This window comes from Poromitra crassiceps (assembly GCF_964638095.1).
Source record: "Poromitra crassiceps genome assembly, chromosome: 11".
Lineage (NCBI taxonomy): Eukaryota > Metazoa > Chordata > Actinopteri > Beryciformes > Melamphaidae > Poromitra > Poromitra crassiceps.
The window spans coordinates 51,726,953-51,750,804 of record NC_139643.1 but is presented as its reverse complement, the minus strand read 5'-3'; the positions used below and the strand labels follow the sequence as shown (position 1 = coordinate 51,750,804).

Genomic DNA, 23,852 nt, shown 5'->3' with positions numbered 1-23,852 from the left:
GCTGCATCAGGTATAAATGGGTTAAACGAGCAGTTAATCCGTGGTTCACATCCATGTTGCTGTGTGTGTGTGTGTGTGTGTGTCTAGGTGCGCTCAGTGTAATTCAGCTTCCCAAGTGGGCGGGGTGAACATACACCACCCCGGCGGGAAACGAGAGGGAAACTCACCAAGCACCGCTGAAATAAGCATCCTTTCCGTGAGCGCTCAGACTCTCCACTGCCCCCTGCAGGTGGTCTTTCTCCAGGGACAGCTGCTTCAGCTCACTCCTATTGTTTCCTGTCAGCTCTTCCAGCTTGGCTACCAGCATGCAACACTCTTCCTTCAGCTTCCTGATCAGGGAATTCTGAGAACTCAGCAGACCGTCCGCCAGGGTCACGGCTGCCACGTGGTCCTCGCGAGCGCGCTCTGCACTCTCCTTCTCCTGTCTGGTGAGGTGCATTTGGCGCTGGGCATTTGACAGGTGTTCTGTTAGGCTCAGGGCTTTGGCCTGCCATTGGCTCCCGTCCTTCTGGACCGCCTCCAGATGCTGCCGACAGCCAAACAGCTCTGAGATCAGCCTCTCCACTTCCTGTGCAGACTTTCCCGCCTGTCTGGTGGTCTTGCTGCAGAGCTCTCGGAGCTCTCGCTCTGCCTCCTCTCCCTTCAGCCGGGCCTGGCTCAGTTGGTAACGCAGATCCACACACACCTTGGTGCTGTCTTGTTCCTGATTGGTCAGTTTACGCAGTGTATCTTCCAGCCGATTGGTCAGTGAGCTCTTCTCTCTGTTGGATCTGTCCAGCTGTCCTTCCAACTCAGCCACCTGCTGGTAGAGACTGGACACTGTGTGTGCCAGCTCCTCCTGGTCTTTGCGGGCCTGGCCTCGGGCCTCCTCTCTGGCCTGGGCCAGTCTCTCCTGCAGGGCCTGCGCCTCCCGCTCCGTCCGCTCCCTCAGGCGACCCAGCTCCCGCGTCAACTTCTCACATTGCACCTCCATCATGGACTTGTGCAGGTTTGCTTCCTCGGCCATTTCCAACGCCTGCTTGACCTGCTGACAGGCTGACCACTCCCTCAGCTGCGCCTCCTGCTGGCTGGCCCGCACCGCACGCACAGCCACCAGCAACTCATCGCGCTCCTTGGTGAGCCTGTCGATAGCCTGGGCGTGCGTGTTTGTGTGAGTCCCAGTCAGGACGGCTTCGTGATGGGCACACTTCAGACACGGTCTGGCCACACGGGGAGCTCCGTCAGCCTTCAGTCTCTCTGCTGTCTGCACCTCCATGTGTCTCAGACGACCTCCGACCTCAGCGCACTCCTTCTGACAGAGTGACAGCTGCTTCCTTCCTTCCTGTTTCATCACCTGCAGCTCCTCCAAGCAGAGGTCGACCTCAGCTTCCAGGTGTTGGATGCGCTCTGGATGGTTGTAAGTCTGAATGTCAGACAAGCTGGAGGTTCCCACCCCCTGCGCTCTCTTGGATGGAGGATGTCTCTTTGAAGGAGAAAGAGGAGTAGGTATTTCTCTGCGTTGCTTCTCAGTGTGTGTCCTGTGGGTCCACACCGCCTCGTCCTCTACACCCGAGGCAGAGAGGGGGCTGCTCCTGCCCCCCTCCACCTCCTCTCCATCAGAGCTCAAGGTCTCCAGAGTGCCAGGCAGCTCTCGGATACTCTGATTTTGTTTGGTTGGGTTTGCAGTCTATCGGCTTCCCCGCCCTACTATAGCAGCAGAAGATTGCAATTGCTCTAGTGACATCACTGGTGACATCATCACTAATGACATCACCCACTGATGACATTACTGATGCTCACATCATCAGTGACTTAAAACAGATAGAAATTGTGACATCATCAGTGATGTCATAAATCTGCATACCCATCCAGTATCTCTCAGAGGTGCTGAGTCTGATATAACTTATGTGTGCAAGGATATAACTGATAAAAGAGATGCTAACTCATTGCTTGTTTTCTTCTTTATTCTTATTTAATGTGAAGTATTACGTACATGTCATTTTAACATTATTTATTACCTTATTGGTTGAGTCCATCTTTGAGATGGAACCAAACATGGAGACGCTGGCCTTAAAGGATGGCTTTACCGATAATCAACTCACTTTGTATCATTAATAATCTTGGTAATATAAGCCCAGTGTTTAACCTTCTCTGTGTTTTGCTCATGGAGATCTCCCATTTCCTCCTCTGGCAAAGTGCACTGTTGTGATGCGTTTTACGTCACAACGCGTCACAACGGAAGTTCTGCTCGAGAGGGAGAATCTGCTCCGAGGGCGGCTGTTATTGTTTATCTTTATTTTTTGCATGCATCAAGAGCCTTAACGAGCCTTAAAGGGCCCATATTTTGCTAATATGTATTGTAGCGATCCGGGGTTTGACGTGTAATGTGATGTGCAACCTAAGTGTCTGGATCGCAGCTAGGAACTGATGTGTGTGGGTGTGTTCCTAGGGGGAAGGGGATATATGTGACCAGCGGCCGGGGCGGAAGCCAGTCAGTGCCATGCGGCGAGCAGACCGGTTGTTGCGTCTAGAGCTAGCGTTGTGAAGCTAGCTGCTAGGAGCAGTCAGGCTATGCGAGGGAGCTGACCGGGTGGTTGTAGAGCTAGCAGCGAAGCTAGCTGCTAGGAGCGTGTATTGTGAAGACAAGAATAAAGAGCCTGTACCAACTTCAAGTCTCCAGTTCCTTGGACGAATACCTACTTCGTTACATTGGTGCCAGACAGTAAAGCGGTAACGCCTCTGATTCGGCCGAGAGGGGAGAGGGTGAGAAGGAACGGCAAAAGAGACGGGTGGTGCGGCTTTTTGGCTCTACAAACTGGCGCTAGTAAGTTAGCTACCAGGGGTGCTAACTGCTAACTGCTAGCTGCAACCACGTGCGATGGTGCGCGGAGAATCAAGTATCTCCGGAGAATGGCCATCGGTGAACGGGAGGAAAGGAGAGCTGACGGCGGGGATCAGCTCGATGCTGGCGGGCATGGAGGCCCGTGTGTTGAGAGAGGTCGGACGGCTGGTGCAAGAGACTCCTGCCTGGGCAGTGGAGGTGATGCGGGCGCTGCGAGAAGTCATGCAGCGGGTGGACTTGATGAGCGCGGAGGTAATGCAGCGGGGAGAGCGGCCGGAAGAGCCACGAAAGAGACTGTGTTGGACCTGCAGAGAGCCGGGCCACGTGGCGAGGTGGTGCCGATGCGGTTCCGGGAGACGGACCGGGTATGCGGGACAACGACATGGACAGCAGGGAGCCTGCTGGACATGTAGCGAGACTGGACATCTAGCCAGAGAGTGTCCAAAGGCTGTCGGAGATCGGGGGACAGCGGGAGAAGAGAGACGTGCAGGCGGCAGACAGGTGAGGCTTTGTTGGGCTTGCCAGTCGCCTGAACATTTAGCTAGAGACTGCACTAAGAGTGCGAACGCTGGAAGAGACACACAGCCAGGGGAGCAGCCTGAGCTACAAGCAGCGGAGCAACGGGGCAGTACAGAGCCGATTGTGCTGGGCAGGAGAGTGACTGTTGAGCCGGCCCAGGCTAGCTGCTCTGGAGCGGGGATCGTTTTGAACAGCCAGAGGGAAGTGAGCGACATCACCTGCAATGCTGTTACAGTCGGGGGAGCGGCGCTCGTGTCCCCGGGGGAGCGAGAGGGGTCAACGCTGGAGGAGCCGGCCCAACCATGCCGCTACACAACCCCCACGGCTGCACTGCAGAAAGTCGAGGCGGAGATCGACGCCGATGGTGTCCGCCCTGCTGTCCTCAACACGCCGCCCCCTGGGGGAGCGGGACGGGAGGACGAGCGAGTGCGAGGCCGGGAGGACGACGCCAGGGTCAGCTGGAGAGTCGACGGGCGCGAGTGGAGACCGGAGGACGAGGATGTCGATCCGGTGCTCGTTCGTGCATTTGCTATTGGAACAAACAAAAAGGGGGGACCGAAAAGAGTGCTTCAGGGGAATTGGTGAAGCTGGGAAAAGGGGGGATGGAAATGGGGTTTAAAAAAGAAAAGCTAAGGGAAATGTGGGTTGAATTGAAATGTGTGAAAAAGAAAGGCAATAATGAAAAACTAGACATTTTGGAGTGCCTAATGGGAAACTAGACATTATGGGGGTACCTAATGGAAAACTAGACATTACGGAGTACCTGATGCAAACTGGACATTATGACGGGGGTGTTGGGAAGAAAGAAGGAATTGTTTGTGGGAATTAGAATTTGATGTGGTGACGGGGGAAAAATGTTATGGGGTTGGTGTGTTTTGGTACAGGGGGATATGTGTGGGTTGTGGGTGCCAGCGTGGGAGCTGGCTATGTCGAGAGGGGATAATGTAGCGATCCGGGGTTTGACGTGTAATGTGATGTGCAACCTAAGTGTCTGGATCGCAGCTAGGAACTGATGTGTGTGGGTGTGTTCCTAGGGGGAAGGGGATATATGTGACCAGCGGCCGGGGCGGAAGCCAGTCAGTGCCATGCGGCGAGCAGACCGGTTGTTGCGTCTAGAGCTAGCGTTGTGAAGCTAGCTGCTAGGAGCAGTCAGGCTATGCGAGGGAGCTGACCGGGTGGTTGTAGAGCTAGCAGCGAAGCTAGCTGCTAGGAGCGTGTATTGTGAAGACAAGAATAAAGAGCCTGTACCAACTTCAAGTCTCCAGTTCCTTGGACGAATACCTACTTCGTTACAGTATTATTATTTTATTGTTGGCCTCCAGTAGAGTAACTTATTGCATCAGTCATAGTTTAAAAAACTCATTGTTTATCTTGTACTGGCTCTCACTGCCCCCTTCAGTTCACCCTCTGTCTGAAACGCTCTGTTTTTAGGTCCTGTCCCTGAACCCCCACCCTCCGGAAAATACTCCAGGTGGGCAGCGCGAGGAGTTTTTGCGTTTGCAAACTTCTGCCCAGAGAGCTATCGCTGTAGAAGCGAGACTGTCTGTCTGTCTGACTATCTATCTATCTATCTATCTATCTATCTATCTATCTATCTATCTAGATAAGATAGATAGATAGATAGATAGATAGATAGATAGATAGATAGATAGATAGATAGATAGATAGTCATGCATAACAGAAACAGACAGGCGATCTCTGCTATGGCTACTAAATTTGGTAGTTGTAAAACAATTATATCAACGAGCAACTGATTGTCAAAACGAATTTGACCATCGATGAAAAACGTGACTTGGACATAAAGCAAGCTATCAATTGATTTATCAACATCCCCCTAGCTATCTACAGCTCCGCTAGGCCGGGCTGCACCCGGACATTTCCTTCAGTGGCTGGCCAAGCAGGGATTCTATTACCACGGCCTGCCATAACGTTACACCGGGAGCTTCACACTAGCTAATGTAGCTAGTTAGCTAACTTCCCAAATGCTTGTGACTATAGTGTGCCTCTCCTAGCAAAGGCTACACGGACCAAACCAAAATGAGGACTTGGAGAAGTCAGCAAGTTGGACTAACGTTACAAGTTCTGAAAATATGTGCCTTTCGTCATTCATCGGTTGTTCATGTCTATAAGGCAGCTGTGCTGCTAGGCTAAATAGCAAGTGCTAACGTTACCCAGCCGGTAAGTAACGTTAGCGCTTCCTAGCAGCACATTGGACCGATGCTGGAATGAGACACATATTTTCAGAACTTACCACTTCAGTCCTACATCCTGGCTCACTTCCATGTCGTCTCCTTGTTTTTGCGGTCTGGAATCCGTTATTCCATGAGACTACTACTGTTGTGTTAGTCCCAGACAGCCAGGCTAGAGAGAGCCTGGTGAGCCAGTGTCAAATGAGCAGGAATTTCTGAGCAGGAATTTCTTACTTCCGGTCAGGATTTTTCAGAATAAAAGCGATCATTCAAACTCGATAAAATACACAAATTTAAGTGATATCACACAAATTGAATAACAATACACATGGAAAAGGTTATATTCCATTTAGATCTATATATCCTTTGGTATTGTAGTACTAACTACTTCTATATTATTATATTAATGCCTGGTGAGTGGTGACGCCGCCGCGGTTACTGAAACACAGAACAGGGAAGAGAGGGGAAGGGTGGGAGCTAGCGTGCGCGCGCTGCGCGCCGGCCGGCGGCAACGCTTTGTTGCCAGGGTAACAAGTCCTTACTGACGTCACAAAAATTATGGTTCTCGCACAAAATCGCCATAAATCCATGTCATCTCGTCTACGAGAGTTCATAGGCGCGAGGGGTGGTTCATGGGGGTAACATTAAAACACTTTCACATATTTATTTGAAGCTTAGCCCATGTTTAATATGACCATCCAAGATTGTAACAACATATATATGATACAAAATTAAGAAATGCATAATATGGCCCCTTTAATGACTTGCAGCTGGCAGGGGCGGAGTTTCTGCAGGAGGTTTTTGTGAGGTAAACAGAGAGAGAAGGTAAACACTGCCCATGTGCTTATAGACGGTTTTCACCAGCTGCAACCCCACAGCACTTCCTTTTTCTCAGCTTCTTCTTCTGTGTTTTATGGCGGTTGGCATCCTTAAATGTTGCATTACCGCCACCTGAATTGTATCAGCTTCACAGTGCTAACTATTGACAGTGTCCACTTTCTCAGCTATTCAGGGGAAAACACTGTGGGCTTCCATATACTTCTATTTCTATTTTTTATTTTTGCTATGTAAACGTTTAAATGTAAAGATAGGCCTATGCGTGCAATGACGTACTGATAGTCAGCTTACTCTGTAACATGTAGCTTTTATTAGCCTCTCAGGCTAGCTCCGGGACGCAATCTTTTTTTTCCCATGATGGCGAAGGCTAGGCGAAGGCATGACCCGCCCCTCTCTGCCTCTAATTGGCTGACTGCACTCGGCTGCTCCCGCCTGCTTCCCAGGCGAGCCAGAAGTCATCTCAAACGAGCCATTATAGCCTATACTTTCATTCAATGTCACGATGCTGCGGGCGGAAGTAGGCTACTTCATAACTACGAAAATAGTGTCGGCTGTTTATCTCCCTTTCTGCTGCAGCATGTTGAAGAAATTAATGTTCAGTTTGAACAACACCCATTCTGGTCATTATAGAGCAAGATGATCGCTTCCACTACCAGGGCCGCCCAGAGAGATGGCAGTGCCCCTGGAAGGGTCCAGCCACTATGCCCCCCCCCTCAGAATAAAAGCGATCATTCAAACTCGATAAAATACACAAATTTAAGTGATATCACACAAATTGAATAACAATACACATGGAAAAGGTTATATTCCATTTAGATCTATATATCCTTTGGTATTGTAGTACTAACTACTTCTATATTATTATATTAATGCCTGGTGAGTGGTGACGCCGCCGCGGTTACTGAAACACAGAACAGGGAAGAGAGGGGAAGGGTGGGAGCACGCGCTTTACTCATATCAACGCTGCAGCTTTCGGAGCTGACTGAAAAAAGTTTGTTAACAGATTATTATTTGGGTCTAAACTAAAGCCCTTGCCTGCTCCTGCTTTTTTTTTGCCTTGCAATTTTGGCACCCTGACTTTTGTTTTGCTCCTGGCATTTTGCCATCACCGGTCTTGTTTTGTTTGCTATCTGCACCTGTTGTGTGTTACACCATAAATGGTCCCTGCACTGCTGCCCCAAGCAAAATGGTCCGCCCCAAGCCTGCCTTGTTCTTCTTCTTCTTCTTCTCTTGGCTTTCCGGCAGACTAGATGCCTTGCGGCACATTGCTGCCTCTCACTGCACTGGTCGGATGGGGGATTACATCAGAATGGCACTATTTTCCACAGGAGCACTCCTGCCCAAGCATGCCTTGTTACTGCTGCTGTGTTTTGTGTATTTGTTCGACTCCTTGCAAAAAAAAATTAGTTGCCGCATTTTCAGGATGGGAGATATATTTTAGTGTTAAAAAAAATGTTTGCCCCCCCCCCCCTAGTGGCGACGCCCCTCGAAGCTTACCCCTTTACCCCCCCTTATGGGCGGACCTGTCCACTACACAACACTGTATTTACGTAGGCTACGTTACATATTTGCGGGAATGAGAGGGATCTCACACTTGTCTTGTACTGATGTCCAGCATGACTGGTGACGAGGGAAACATGAGTTTGCAGCAGAGGGGCACTTAGCCTGGGTGGTGGCAGCCTGGAGGTTGGGGTGGCTAGCCTGGGTGTCTGTGCCCAGCGGGGCGGCGCTCTCCTCCTCTCCTCTCCCCCTCTCCACTCCTCTCCTCTCCTCTCCCCCTCCCCGCTCCTCTCCTCGCCTCTCCTTTCCTCTCCCCCTCCCCCTCCTCTCCTCTCCCTCTCTCCCCTCCTCTCCTCTCCTCTCCCCCTCTCCCCTCCCCCCTCCTCTCCCCCTCTCTCCTCTCCCCTCCCCCTCTCCTCTCCTCCTCTCCTCTCCTCCTCTCCTCTCCCCCTCTCCCCTCCTCTCCCCTCCCCCTCTCCTGTTCTCCCCCTCTCCCCCCCTCTCCTCTCCCCTCTTCTCCCCCTCTCCTCCCCCCTTCCTCTCCCCTCTTCTCCCTTCCTCTCCCCCTTTTATACACATCCCAAACGGCGCAGGACAACGCGATTGGCTGGCTCAGATTTGAACAGATCTGAGCCAGCCAATCGCGTTATCCTGTGATGACGTAATGTCCTGTGGCCCATGACCGGATGGACCATATATGGACTTCCTCCCCCCGACTTCCTCCCCCTGGATAACTGCTGACTGTTACTGCACTATCCGTCAGATCCCTATGCAATCCATAAAGGTACATGGACGTTACTCTGCAGAAACTACAGTAACAAAATCACAAATTGCTCTGTTTTTGGAGCTCTGCATGTCTGTGTTTGTCTAGTTAACGAACGTTAGCTAACGGCTAACATTCGCTAGTTAGCCAAACAACCAGCAGCTAACATTAGCTAGCTAGCTAGCTTACCGGAAGCGATATTTTTTTCGGATGATGGCGAAGGCGTAACCCACCCCTGGCCCTCTCTGCCTCTGATTAGTGGCAGCGTTATAAACCATAGATATGACTATAAAAACATAAACACACTGGCGTCTTTCATGCAGGCTAGCAAGCGTAACTGCTGTCTGACCCACTGAGTCTGACGGTCTGACTGTAGAAAGAGATGTAATACGTAATGCAGGATAGCCAAGCGAATGTGTTTGGATGGAAGTTTGACGCTAGGCTAGGCCAATCAAAGGCAGAGAGGGGCGGGTTATGCCTTCGCCATCATCCGGAAAAAAATAGCGCCTCCGGGACAACAACGCTTCCTACCCAGCGTGTGCACGTCTTTCCGGGATCATGTCTATGTTCCCCGGGTTCTATGTTCCCCGGGTTCTATATTCCCCGTTTTTCACTAAGAGGGTTCTATGTTCCCCAGGTTCTATGTTCCCCGCTTTTCACTAAGAGGGTTCTATGTTCCCCAGGTTCTATGTTCCCCGCTTTTCACTAAGAGGGTTCTATGTTCCCCGCTTTTCACTAAGAGGGTTCTATGTTCCCCTCTATGTTCCCCGCTATGTTCCCGGGTCCGATGTTTCCCCCGAAATGCCTTCGGTGACGATCGGCTTATACCCAAATCACTAAATGAACTATTTATTATTTATTTCAAATCAATCCCTGAGTCATTTGATTTCATCCTGGCGCCCGGGCTTAGCTCATTATAAGATTCATATAAGATTCATAATCATCAAATGAGACCATTTGATGATTATTATTGTTGTTTTGAGATGGTATTGTCATAGGACGCAAGCGAATTAAGTGGTAGCCTAATTCGCTTTTTTTCCACGATGGGGGGGGGGGGGGGGGTTGTCATGCGGGCGGGTCAGAGGGCCCATGTGTGAGAGGCAGGGTTCGCTACTGACTGTATGTGGTTTTCAGAGGGCATTGTGAACTGCTGTGAGCTCATCCTCCCGTAGCCTACTTCATTATGAGACTATAAAACAAGAAAACCAACACCATTTTATGACTTGAAACATTTATTTGTGAGGAGAGTAGCCTACATTTCTAACGTTCAGAAAATAGCTGTCTGGTGAGCGTCAGAGTTGAGGGAGGAGAGCGTATGCTGTCCGCGGTTCAGAGACAGAGACTGATAACTTTTGGTTACTGTGTGGATGCATCCCTGAGACATGTAGCTAAGTTGAAGTATTTAAGTTAATTTGTGTTGCACTCATTAAAACGTGTATAGTTTATATTAGGCTAGTTCATTTAGTAATTTTGGTATAAGCCGATCGTCACCGAAGGCATTTCGGGGGAAACATCGGACCCGGGAACATAGCGGGGAACATAGAGGGGAACATAGAACCCTCTTAGTGAAAAGCGGGGAACATAGAACCCTCTTAGTGAAAAGCGGGGAACATAGAGCCCTTTTTCTGAAAGCGGGGAACATAGAGCCCTTTTTCTGAAAAACGGGGAACATAGAACCTGGGGAACAAAGAACCCTTTTGCTGAAAAACGGGGAATATAGAACCCGGGGAATATAGAACCCGGGGAACATAGGGATGACCCCGTCTTTCCGACAGGGGTGGTTGTTATGGCAACTATCAACAACAACAACAACTACTACTACTAACTACTACAAGACATAAAGACCGAAATAGGCTACCTTGTTAATGTGTCTGTCGGAGACACGGCCTAACGTTAACATTTAATATGAGCCGAATATCAGCCTGCGCTCAGCTATGTATACAGGAAGTAAACCGGATATTCAGGTGGGTTGTGACGGTTGTTATTGTTGTCAAATTAAAACTGTCTATATTACCCAGATGATTAATGATACAAAGTGGGTTGATTGTCGGTAAAGCCATGCTTTAATCAGGTCCATGCAGCAGCTAATGACTGGTTTACACTACAAGAGTTTCCCCCTCGATTTGACACAGGATTTCCAGTTGGGCTCAGTCTGTCTTTGTTGACTCTAGTCTGCAGTTGTTGTGCCAGTCAGCAGCAAAATCTGTTAGTGTATACTGGGTACAGATTTCTAATCTGTTAGTGTAAACTGCCTCCAGATTTCTAGTCTTCAAGTGTAAACTGCCACCAGTTGAAGCCACAAAGATGATCAAACATGTTTGAATTTCTAAGTGAAAAGTCTTGTAGTGTATTAGGCTACTGCCTCGTCTGAGTCAGTTGTGTATTTCAGTCAGTTTTTTCAGTCGCGATAACAAATCTGAATGAACCAGTCTTTTCATAATCTGTGAAGATTTTCAAAGTCTTCTAGTGTATCACAGGCATTAGGTATGTCAATGTGCTCTGGAGACTCCTGGCAGGACCATCTGCACCGGGAATAGGCTAGCCTACTTTAGAGTTCACCAACACACAGATAACTGCTGGTCATAGTGCTACTGTACTGAGGAAAACCTGATGACTGCAATTTTAACATTCACACATTTACTTTTATGATTCAGTGTTGTAAGAGTGATTGATAGGTAGGAGCAAATTTCCACTGTCTGGATTCCACTCCAGTTCAGCTGAACATGTCCTTTCATTGTTAGGGCGATCTGGTCACCCATAAAATCACTCTGTAGATAAATCACATGGTTTAAAAACTTTATTCATGCTTTCAGAAACATTACACTCACAACAAATAGTGATTTAACCACTCAGAATAATGACAAACAAAATGTTAAAAAGTAAGTAATAATAGTGTAAAATAGCTTTTCCATCTGTTAAATATTAGTAGGGAGTTATTGTAAACAAACACTGAAAGTAGATTTTTAGAGAAAAAAAAATCAAGTGATGCACTAATGTATTCTTTAAATCCCAGTACTCTCTAAACGACTATAAAGTGCTTGGGGAAAAAACAGTGTGAATGTTATATGTTATATGTAGTATGAATAACCTTATGAAGCTGATGTTTCAGGACAAATTTAGTGTTCTAGTGACGATATTTCGTACACGATTTCAAAGTATTTACAAAAGGAAAAATAGATCGGTGTACTGCATCTAAATCTTCAGTAGTTTGGTGTAGGTACAAAATATAAAATGGTAATAAAGTTCTAATCAAAGACGTTTACCAAGTTCTCAAACAAGGTTTGATATGCCAATGTGATTTCAGTAAAAGGGGATAAAAACACACAAGCTCCCTTTAAAACGCTTATTTTAACAGTTTTGTCAAAGGGGGGTAAAAGCAAAACGCTATTAGGTAGGAAAAGGAGAACACCATGCTAAGAGGCCAACAGAGCGACAGCAACCTGCTGATTCTTCAACCCATTGATACCTGATGCAGCATTTGTGTGCGTATCCCTTTAAGACCGCGAATCGCATCTTAAAGGGATACGCACACAAATGAGAGATATACACGCAAATGCTGCATCGGGTATCAATGGGTTAACATGTAAACTCACTCTGGGCCGTAGACATCACAGGGTCTCTCATAATGTAGCTGAAGCACCTCTCAGCAGGGGGGCACAATTTAACCCTGCATTCCAGAGATGTCGGGAAATTGGAAATTCGGACTTCCTACTAGTGGGGGGGAAAAAAAACAATGGAATGACCCAAACTAAATGTATCAAATGTAACATGGCGCAGGATCATTGACGGTAACATGAGCTGCTGGATGGGGAACTACATTTGACAGTATGTTGGGTGAAGATTGAAGAACACCTGATTTTGCGAGCTGGAGCACTAAAAACCCACCAAGGCTGAACTGGATCTTCTTGCATCTTTAAATGGAAGGTGGAACAAGTATTAGGGATGGAACAATACATGGAAATTTGATATATCGCAATAGAAAAATGTGATATATGTTTGCGGGGGCAGAAAACATTGTGCTGTAGTAATCACTAATGAGACACTTGACCATCACAATTTCACAAGCTCTCCATCCAAATATTATTTGCATTTGTTCCGCCATTTAGAAATAGTTTACATTTTAGCAAGTCAATGCCATTGCTCGAAAGATTTGTCACTCAGAAATAAACCTAATGTTGCACTCAGACTTTGTTGCCATTGAAGATTTTATTTACGACATCGTATGCTTGTATTGAATCGTGAATCCCGCATCTCGCATCAAAACGTATTGTGAGATAAGCATGTTCCCATCCCTAATAAGTTAATATATACTGGAATATATATATATATTATTGCAGTGAGAGATGCTTTTGAAGTCTAACAGCAGAAAACAAACTGTTACAGTGAGCAGTGCACCCAACAGCCCAATACCAGTTAAAGAGATACTCAACAGATCAGCTGTAGAACTCTAAGCTTATACAAGGTACACAGTGCATCATCTTAACGCTCCGATAATCCACTTTTCTGTGTCAGACAGTTAACTGATCTCAGAACTATTTAAAATTTCTCCTTTTCTTTTTTTATTATTATTATTTTTTCTGATTTCCCCCCCATTTGTATTTGGCCAATTCTCCCTGCTGCCCTGGTCACTGAGCCCTCCTGCCGATCTGGGGAGAGCCACACACACGCACATGCTTCCTCTGATACATGTACAGTTGCCAGCCGCATCTTTTCACCTGACAGCGGGGAGCTTTATGCTACTCCCCACAAGTTCACTTCCCCCTGAACAGGCGCCCCGAACCAACCAGAGGAGGTGCTAGTGCAAGATCTCTCTCTTTGTCCAGTGTATGGATATCCTTTAGCTAACCGAGTAGAACTCGCTGCTGTGGCATGGCGACGTTAAGATTGTTTGTCAATGAAATGTGCATTTTGAAATTAGTTCATAAAGTGCATTATGGTTTCTATCAAGTTTTCAAATATGTGAGTGGAATATTTGATCCAAAGCCTGTGTCTTTCCTCCTTACTTCTTTGCTTAAGCATGATATACTGTAGCATCACTGCACACTTTGCATTCACATCCAACACCTTGTTTACTAACACAAAGAAACGCAGGAGAGTGGAATCTATTGGGTACAATGTTGTCACCATAACCAGAGCTGTGATACTACCTTTGATACTGTTGTGAAAGATTCAATGAAATACTCAATTTGAGAAGTTTCACCTCTAGAGGGCGTAAACATGTGGATTGGAATAGTTCGAAGGGAAAGGATTGGAGGCGAGTTTTGAACAGAGTCAAAGAATGTCAGGTGCGCCGGCCCGGACTTAATAACAACAATGGCGACCGCTAGACAAGATAGACGCTGCTGTCGAGGCCGTTTGAAATTGAGAAGTCCCACTTAACTTTGAAATCTGAACAGCACTCTGCTTTGAAGAGATTTATTCAAATGGGAGATGTTTTGTTGTTGTTTTTTTGCATTCTATCCACTGGATTATATCCAGGACGCTGTTTGGTCTCTAGTGATTGGTTAGGGGCTGTTTGGTCTCTAGTGATTGGTTAGGGGCTGTTTGGTCTCTAGTGATTGGTTAAGGGCTGTTTGGTCTCTAGTGATTGCTTAGGGGCTGTTTGGTCTCTAGTGATTGGTTAGGGGCTGTTTGGTCTCTAGTGATTGGTTAGGGGAAATTGAATCCCTCATGGAAATGGGTTAGAGTGGAGGCAATGTCAGACTGAAGAAGGAAATGGAGTGCAACGAGTTGACAATTCAGTCTGACATCAGGCTAGATGTTCTTGCTCGCCGTGGGATCTTGGTAGTATGGATTTTTTCTGGCATGGTCACAACACTCATTTGTTAGTGTAGGTGGAAGAGGGGGAACACAGTGAACCATCTCAGGCGAGCTTGGGGGACCCAGGCTGGACCCGAGGAGGAGCAGCGTGGGGTGGGCTAGCTTGGGGGACCCAGGCTGGACCCGAGGAGGAGCAGGGCTAGCTTGGGGGACCCAGGCTGGACCCGAGGAGGAGCAGGGGTGGGGTGGGGCATTACTCGGGAGGAGGATGCAGGATGTTGGAGGGCTTGGTCAGCCCTCGCAGAGCGGTGGTGTTGCCTCCACAGTCCACATACTGGTAGATCTCCTGAGACACCTGCTCCGCGTGGCCGAAGTACACCGTGGTGACGGTCACTCTGCAGGGTGGGGTCAACTTTGTTCATTTGCATAATATACTAGTGATTTTGTAATGATACCAAGCTGGTTGAAAGTCAGCAACATGGCCCTTTAACTGTTTAATACTCACTGTGTCATGACAACAATGTTGTGCACCTTGATGGTCTGCAGAGTGCAGTAGTCACTGCAAAACAACACAGCAGGTTTAGTTGGCATGCTGCACTGTGTAATGAAGGGATACTCAACTTGCTTTGCCCGGGGGCCACTTTCGTGAAATGATAGAAGGCCAGGGGCCAGTTAGTAAACAAACAATATACATTTTTCTGTAGCGGATTGTAGGTTTTTGGGGTGTCAGCCGGAGTTTAGTCTGACAATGTTGTGCACACCGGATAGTTAGTTAGGTTAAGTACATACATAAGTGCCTGGGTAGCGAGCAGACAGCGGTATTTGACAATTTAGCAGCTAAATCATAGATTATTGAAAGATATTCCATATTCCAGACTGAAATGCTATAACAGAAGTGGAGTATTGGCCAGAATGACATGAACATTTGGACACTTATTCAGCGGGTATCTTGCATGTTGCCTTCAGGTGCACTGCCACAGGGCCGCAAGTTGAGTATCACTGGTGTAATGTGTCCCAGGAAAACCAGCACTCACTTTCCATGCACTGACCATTCCCTTCTTTACCTCTAGTTAGGATTATTTGACCTGGGGTTGTGTGAGATAGTCAGTGTGTTACCTACAGTAGTAGTAGCTGTTGTGTGTATCCTCAGTACATTTTCAGTCAGCTGTTGTGTGTATCCTCAGTACATTTTCAGTCAGCTGTTCTGTGTATCCTCAGTACATTTTCAGTCAGCTGTTCTGTGTATCCTCAGTACATTTTCAGTCAGCTGTTGTGTGTATCCTCAGTACATTTTCAGTCAGCTGTTCTGTCTATCCTCAGTACATTTTCAGTCAACTGTTCTATATTTTCAGTCAGCTGTTCTGTGTATCCTCAGTACATTTTCAGTCAACTGTTCTATATTTTCAGTCAGCTGTTCTGTGTATCCTCAGTACATTTTCAGTCAACTGTTCTATATCTTCAGTCAGCTGTTCTGTGTATCATCATTATATTTCCAGGGCTAAGTCTAGTCCAGCTGTTCTATGTATCATCAGTATACCGGTACTTCCAGGGCTGAGTCTAATTCCAGCAGCATCTATAGCTTGTAAATGTAGCCAGTGTTGCATGTTGCTCTGCTGAAGGCTGTACTTACTACATGTAGCTCATCTCATCTGCTATGACAGTGGGAACCGTATAATCAATCTGGAAAAGACAATAGAAAACAACAATGAAGAATGTCTCACTTCTACCCACATGGAGATATGGTAACTGGTAGATGAAGCAATTTCAGAGACATACCTGTTTCATGTCCAGCGGACTGATGGCTGTGATGTTGCTGACGCGAGATTTACCGATCACCGTCTTGGCGAACTGCACCTGGGCTGTGATGTTGGCCACCTCCACCGAGTAGTAGTTATTATTGGTGATGTTTAGAGTGTTCTGGATGGAGAACCGGTGTTGGAAAAGTTGATTAGTACAACTATGAATACAGCTATGAATACAGTAGGGATGGGACGATATATCAATATTCAATATATCGCTATAGAAAAAAGGTGACAATACATATCGTGGGGCAGGAAAATTAATTGCGATATTGGCTCCATTTATTCTGCTGCAGTAATCACAAATGTTATGACTTGCATGTCACAATTTCACAGGTTCCAACAAAAAAATATATGAATGTTGTATGAACAATTTTAAATTGTTGACATTCTAGTAAGCCTGGCCAGTGCCATTGCTAGAAAACACAGCCAACATGAGCACCAACATTAGCACTTTTCATTCTGGGGATATACAAATATAGCTCGTACGGGTATTCATAATATTACCATCATGTCACATGCATTCTGATTGTAATAACCTGTCATTGTTCTACCAAGACGGCCATGTGATGATATAACAGAATAATATGAATTGCCATTTTTGTTGGAATTTTATCCCTTTCAAGTCACAACACTGGCCAATACATAAACATTGCTGTGAAAATGCATCATTCAAGGTTCAATTATGACCTGCTGTTCCTTGATGACTGATGTCATTCAATATCAGTATTACAGTCTGTACAAAATGTATGGTGGGGAAGTGTGGAGAGCTACAGGGAGAGATGGCCATCTCTCCTGGTAGAGCTACAGGGAGAGATGGCCATGTCTCCTGGTAGAGCTACAGGGAGACATGGCCATCTCTCCTGGTAGAGCTACAGGGAGACATGGCCATCTCTCCTGGTAGAGCTACAGGGAGACATGGCCATCTCTCCTGGTAGAGCTACAGGGAGACATGGCCATCTCTCCTGGTAGAGCTACAGGGAGACATGGCCATCTCTCCTGGTAGAGCTACAGGGAGAGATGGCCATCTCTCCTGGTAGAGCTACAGGGAGAGATGGCCATGTCTCCTGGTAGAGCTACAGGGAGACATGGCCATCTCTCCTGGTAGAGCTACAGGGAGACATGGCCATCTCTCCTGGTAGAGCTACAGGGAGACATGGCCATCTCTCCTGGTAGAGCTACAGGGAGACATGGCCATCTCTCCTGGTAGAGCTACAGGGAGACATGGCCATCTCTCCTGGTAGAGCTACAGGGAGACATGGCCATCTCTCCTGGTAGAGCTACAGGGAGAGGGATTTGTCAATCTTCCTCCTTCCGCTTTGAAGGCAAGGGGAACGTTAAGCTGGCGTTGTGATTGGTCGAGCTCTTCTTCGCTTGCTTCTCTGTAAAGACGCTGCTGCCCATAGCTGATGTCACCTGCTGTTAGACTTTAGTACTGCACGTGCACAATTGAATTCACAGGCGTCAACGGCTTTTGGCGTAGTTTCAAGTGACCCATCGTACCAGCGTACTTGGGTGTCAAATTGCGTGCCTGCTTACGAAAAATGCGTGCATTACCTCCGCCAACGGAGTTACCCGGGAGGTTCTGTTACCACAACCTGGCTGTCTTTCTCAGCAGGATATCTCTAAAAAGTTCTGAACGGATTGACACAAAGTTTTGTAGAAAAGCAGGTCATGGCCCAACTTCAAACTGATGAACTTTCCACGCCCACTGGCCAAAAGGAGGATCAGGAGCTCACCGTGATGTTAAGATAGACAATGCGCCTCTCTTGGTCGTAGCTGACGAACACTGACTTCACGCCCACATACGACACGTCGATGGTGCGAGGGAACAGGAAGAAGACAGCCAGGATGGACAGTAACAAGCAGACCAGGACTGACGCTGTTACATACAACTTCCTGATGAAGCCAGAGAGAAACAGAGTCCATTACCAAACACACAACATAAACTAGATTGTTAGCAGGGTTCCTACAGTTTCAATTTCAAAATAACATCCTTTTGGGCGTCCGGCGGGTGTAGCGGTAGATTCCCTGCCAGGAGAGATCGCATAACATTTCACTCAGACCAAAACGTAAAAAAAATGCGGGTTTAAGGAAAATATTTTTTCCCTGTTGTTTTTTTAAGTTTTGGTCTGAGTGAAATGTTCTATGGTCTCTCCCGATTGTAAATATAGCTGAACCGTTTGGTTTGACCAAGTAAAATTATTTTTATAAGCATTTTACAAAATGTCTATGGGAAAATAAATTGCGGAAGAAAATCTCTGGTACAGTGCTGAAGCAGGAAGTGACGTTCACGTTGCCTCTCTATTGACTTACGTTCGTCTGGGCCGGAGCCTTTGGTCACTATATGGAATCAATGCCACAAGCTGATTTTCCTGGCCTGGAAAAACAGGAAACAATCAATGTTTAGTCAACAACTATATTGATTTTGTTTTATGGGAGGAACTAAGTATATCTATCTATACAACTGATCACACACAGATATTGATTTATTAAGCACTGAATATTGTGCAACCTTAAGGAAGAATGTCACCTAACGGTAGGTTTACAAAGTGCAAAGTTCACATTGATACACTGATAAACTGATTCCCACCAGCTTAGATGACACATTTCAAATCAAGACAACTAAACTGGCTAAACTTTTCTAGGAGGTCAAATGTATTTTTTTGGGTCATCTATTATTTATCTAGGGAAATGAATGCAAACTATCTATGGTTTTCCCCCACAGCACTACACTGCTTCACATGCCCCCAGGTTTTAGACAATCGGGGAAAAAGTTGACCCCCAAATATTTCTTTAAATGTCCGACACTGGTAGTTCTTCATACTGGGAGTTGTCCAGTACAGCCAATCTTCTACTGGTGACCACTGAGCGCATCCAGTGGAGGGGTTCCAAATTTACTTCACTCACCACAATTGCCATTCATGTGATTTGAGCTGCCAACCATCCAGTCACAAGCCTAACCAAGTGATTGGAAAGAATGAATCGGCGACGCTCCAGTCCATCTTTGAGAAAAAGGTGATCAGCCTGGCTCATAAAGTCTTGACTGACCCTTCTCACATTTTATTTTCGGAATGAGTTGCTACCATCTGGGAGAAGGTTCAGAGCAAGCAGACATAGGAGCAACCGCTATAAGCTCTCCTTTCTCCCCACCTCTATTGCACTGTTGAACAAACAGCCTGCTCTTCCCCCAGGTGTGACACTCCAGTAAGGTTAGGTAGGTATCCAAGTAGGAGCGGTATTTAAAGCCCTATGTTTGTTTTTGTTTTTAACTGCTCTTACTTTGGTCTTATTTCTCTTACCTCTTAATCCTATTTTTAATGGTTTATTCTTTTACTCTGTTATTCTTTTATCTAATCCGCTGCCGATTTTTATTATTTTTTATTGTTTTTATGGTTTTATTGCTTATTTTATTCTTCCCTTACTAAGGGATTGGATGATTTAAACATACCGTGCAATAGGGCTGTGCAATCTTGTGCCTTAGCTGGCACTCTTTCCTGTGTTTTAGTGCAATGCTGTGACTGTGTTACTGTGTCTGTTACACCGATGTTGGTACAAGCACTTTTGCCCAAGACAAATTTCCCTCTTGGGACAATAAAGTTTATCTTATCTTATCTTATCTTAACCTCAGTCTAGGTGACCTGAATGGTGCCATTGTGTCATGTGAAAGCCCTGTGAAAGCCTCTGTAGATAGCCTTGTCCCCTGTTTACCTCTGGGTATCCTCCCCGTGCCCTGGCATGTGGGACATGTTACACTGTCCCGTCCTGTGAACTCCACATAGGGGAACTGGGAGACGTCGCCTCCCTTCCCGTCCTCAGGCTGGGTGCCGTCCCCCAGAGGAGAGCTCATGCTGTCCTGACTCCCATCATGGCATGTCTGCTTAGTGAGGTGGGACAGTGACTTCCCCATCGCCAACACCTAGATACTGTACACACACACACACACACACACACACACACACACACACACACACACACACACACACACACACACACACACACACACACACACACACACACACACACAAACAGCAGTCATTAGCAGATGGCATGGGTATGGCAAGCAAGGTGTGGTGCTCTCCATACCTTAACCCTACATGAGCCACACCTTTCATCATTGTGACAATCAAGCAAAGATCAAGCAAACATGGTCAGAGATTAACTTGAAAGCCATATCTTAAAACACAAATAAGAAGAAAATGTAGGAGCATCGGGATCTGAATACCATAAATCAGTTTGAAAATGAGTAAACAGGTTTAGAAGTTTTAGTGGCAGGTGACGTTTCCATAGGTTGGAATTCACAGATGTTTACAACAGCGCCTGTGGGTCTGCAGGACAGACAGGCTCTGATCAAACAAAACTATAACTCACTAGACTTCATTAGGCTGATTTTGCCTTCATTGTGTGCATCGCTGCCTGCAGTGTAGGCAGTATGTTGTACCGTTAACCTAGTTTAGGCCTACAGAATGCAAGCTGTTTTAGTCGCCTAGCATAGCAAGCCAGTTTACCATGTATCCACCATCAAGTTGCTAATATATATGGGCTATTCGTTGACAGCAGACGACAAGTTATGCAGCGAAGCAAAGTAAACAGACAAGATGTAAAATGTCATTTTGAGCCGTGGGAGCATGTCGGTTATTTAACCAGGCTAACCTGTTAGCTAACAGTCTCCTGTGAATGTGTTAGCTAACGTTAACGTGAACAGATGAACGGTAACAGTAACACTATTTAGACCTAGACTGCGTCAGATAGCCAATGTATCTAACGATATCATACAACAGTCAACACTATGATATGGTTTGGACTAGCTCGAGTTAAATAGTCACTCTGTATTATTACCTGAGCGCTCTGTGTTTTCCACACCGCAGTGAATGCCTGGGTCATGCAGTTTTGTTTATCCTCTAAAAACAAACAGACATGCGCGAATGTGCTGAGTTCACGTACAATGGGAAAGACGAAGTTCTCATGGAGTTCACCAGTCCATGAGTTCACCTCGATCACGGTTTCAGATGGTAAATACGAATAGAAAATACGGTTTAAATCTGCTCTCAGCTAGTAACGCTAGGAACATGGTTAGTGATGGACGCTGCAGTGTCTGGGGTGATTTCTACTGACTTGACTGTTCAAGTACCTACGTTCACTTCAAATGAATGAACGAACCGTTATTTCCATCACAAAACCATGTGATTACCATGGTGACATGCTCTCATAACAGCATACAACTACTCGCTGAACTGTCTTTTTCTGGTTTTTGACATTTGCAATGTGTGTGTCTTTTGCTGAAAAATCCCACGTTACGTTGTTGTGGTTTTGACGTTTTATTTCCGTATGCCCTGAATGCATCACCAGATAACCACATGGTCCACGTGATGGCAGTGTTGAGTCAAAGTTGTGCTTCCTGGTGGCTCGTGCCTAGTGCCGCGAGGCATCCAGTCGGCCAGAAAGCCATTAAGAAGAAGAATAAAGTTTCCTCCCTTTGGGAAACATGGCCATCCTGCGACTACAAAACCCGTCAGTTTAATCAGGTTCACACGTTCACACACTTAAACATCTAATTCAATTACTTTTCATGGATCTTTCAGGCCCAGTTCCATCAAATTCAAGGACCCAACTGGGCCCCAACATGGCGCAGTCTCACAGACGGAGGAGGGGTTCTGGATTTAAACCGTTTTTTACTGCTGACATCGGTAGGCGTAGGACCATGGGAATATCTTCACATTTGCGACGCAACGTTGGAAAACAGGTAAAAACACCAGTATTCCCCCAGCACCTCAAACCATGCCACAGTAGGGCCTTAATTATTTACTCACACTCACTCAGTCATCCCTCCTTAATTGTGTCTTTTGCACATGCATTTTATCAACAGCTGCTGCAATAAAGAGACCATGACGGCACAGTAGGCTATATTTGCCCATAATCGGTTATGAAAGGTTATGCAATGTTATGTAGCTAAGTAGCTAACCCAAACTGTGGAGGGCAGTTCTATCAGGTACTACAGGTAGCCTACAGGAGACAGAACCAAAACAGTTGGAATGGAGAAGACTGACATTTACATGACATCATCACTGATTACATCACCACTGAACTAATTAGCCTCAGCCAGGAAGAATGACATCATCACTGATGACATCACATCATTAGTCACCTGCACGGGTGCTCTTTACACCCCCTGAAAGTTTCAGCCCAATACAGAAAACTCTTTACATTAATTTATAATCGAGCCAGTTGAGTCATAACCCTTTCAGTTTGTTTAATTCTGTTACAGTAATCAAATAGTATCCATGTGATTATTACATGTGATTAAAAGTGAAGAAAAACATGCAGTATGTGTGGAATGTAGGACTGCTGCTGTTAATGGAGGGGATGTCTCCACTGTGAGACAGGGGGCTCATTAGTGCTGTAGCCCCGTCTCTGCACCCTTGGGTGAGCCAGAAGATTCCTCTGCCATGAACCCACCAGAGCAAATCAATGTCCGTTTGATATAGAGTGGTGTCATATTCTGTAACAGATAACAGATGTCAAATCAGTTGAATCATTTGGAAGAGGGAGGGACTGATGTCAAATCAGTTGAATCATTTGGAAGAGGGTGGGACTGGGGGATCACCAGAGAGAGGGGGAAGGGGGGGGGGGGGGGGGGGGGTTGAGTCAACCTGCAATAGTGGAGACCTGGAGGACCAAGACCGACAAGACCAAGAAAAGTGTGAGTCAGTGTAGGTGTAAAGTCCCAGACACACCAAGCCGGCAGTCAGCCATGTCTGGGCGTCTGTAGCTCTAGGGCTCTATCTTCCCACTGGCCTTAGGCGCTAAACTGGCGTTAAACGCAAAAAAAACCCGCTTTGCGCCTGACTCAGGACGATAGCAAAGTTGGTGTGTTCTGCACTGTTGACTCTAGTCTTTGTGGTGAGTCCTGCACTGTTGGTTCTAGTCTTTGTGGTGAGTCCTGCACTGTTGGTTCTAGTCTTTGTGGTAAGTCCTGCACTGTTGGTTCTAGTCTTTGTGGTGAGTCCTGCACTGTTGGTTCTAGTCTTTGTGGTGAGTCCTGCACTGTTGACTCTAGTCTTTGTGGTAAGTCCTGCACTGTTGACTCTAGTCTTTGTGGTGAGTCCTGCACTGTTGGTTCTAGTCTCTGTGGTGAGTCCTGCACTGTTGGTTCTAGTCTTTGTGGTGAGTCCTGCACTGTTGGTTCTAGTCTCTGTGGTGAGTCCTGCACTGTTGGTTCTAGTCTTTGTGGTGAGTCCTGCACTGTTGACTCTAGTCTTTGTGGTGAGTCCTGCACTGTTGGTTCTAGTCTCTGTGGTGAGTCCTGCACTGTTGGTTCTAGTCTTTGTGGTGAGTCCTGCACTGTTGGTTCTAGTCTTTGTGGTGAGTCCTGCACTGTTGGTTCTAGTTTTTGTGGTGAGTCCTGCACTGTTGGTTCTAGTCTCTGTGGTGTGTCCTGCACTGTTGACTCTAGTCTTTGTGGTGAGTCCTGCACTGTTGACTCTAGTCTTTGTGGTGAGTCCTGCACTGTTGGTTCTAGTCTTTGTGGTGAGTCCTGCACTGTTGGTTCTAGTCTTTGTGGTGAGTCCTGCACTGTTGGTTCTAGTCTTTGTGGTGTGTCCTGCACTGTTGGTTCTAGTCTTTGTGGTGTGACCTGCACTGTTGGTTCTAGTCTTTGTGGTGAG

General features: G+C 46.6%; 1 protein-coding gene and 1 pseudogene across 2 annotated transcripts; both read right to left on the bottom strand.

Moving 5' to 3' along the window:
• Positions 1–163: 163 nt before the first annotated feature.
• Positions 164–2,015, bottom strand: LOC310785106 (serologically defined colon cancer antigen 8 homolog pseudogene; annotated as a pseudogene). Its single transcript has 2 exons — positions 1,998–2,015; positions 164–1,639 (listed from the first exon to the last, which is right to left on the bottom strand). The product of its transcript is annotated as a serologically defined colon cancer antigen 8 homolog pseudogene (transcript).
• A 9,406-nt stretch (positions 2,016–11,421) lies between these two features.
• tmem106bb (transmembrane protein 106Bb) lies at positions 11,422–21,058 on the bottom strand. Its single transcript, XM_083646330.1, has 8 exons — positions 21,028–21,058; positions 19,900–20,114; positions 18,505–18,568; positions 17,928–18,087; positions 16,166–16,306; positions 16,020–16,069; positions 14,895–14,948; positions 11,422–14,784 (listed from the first exon to the last, which is right to left on the bottom strand). The coding sequence occupies exons 2-8, from the start codon at positions 20,096–20,098 to the stop codon at positions 14,643–14,645; spliced, it is 810 nt and encodes a 269-aa protein (XP_083502456.1). The 5' UTR covers positions 20,099–20,114; positions 21,028–21,058; the 3' UTR covers positions 11,422–14,642.
• Between the last annotated feature and the right edge of the window lie 2,794 nt (positions 21,059–23,852).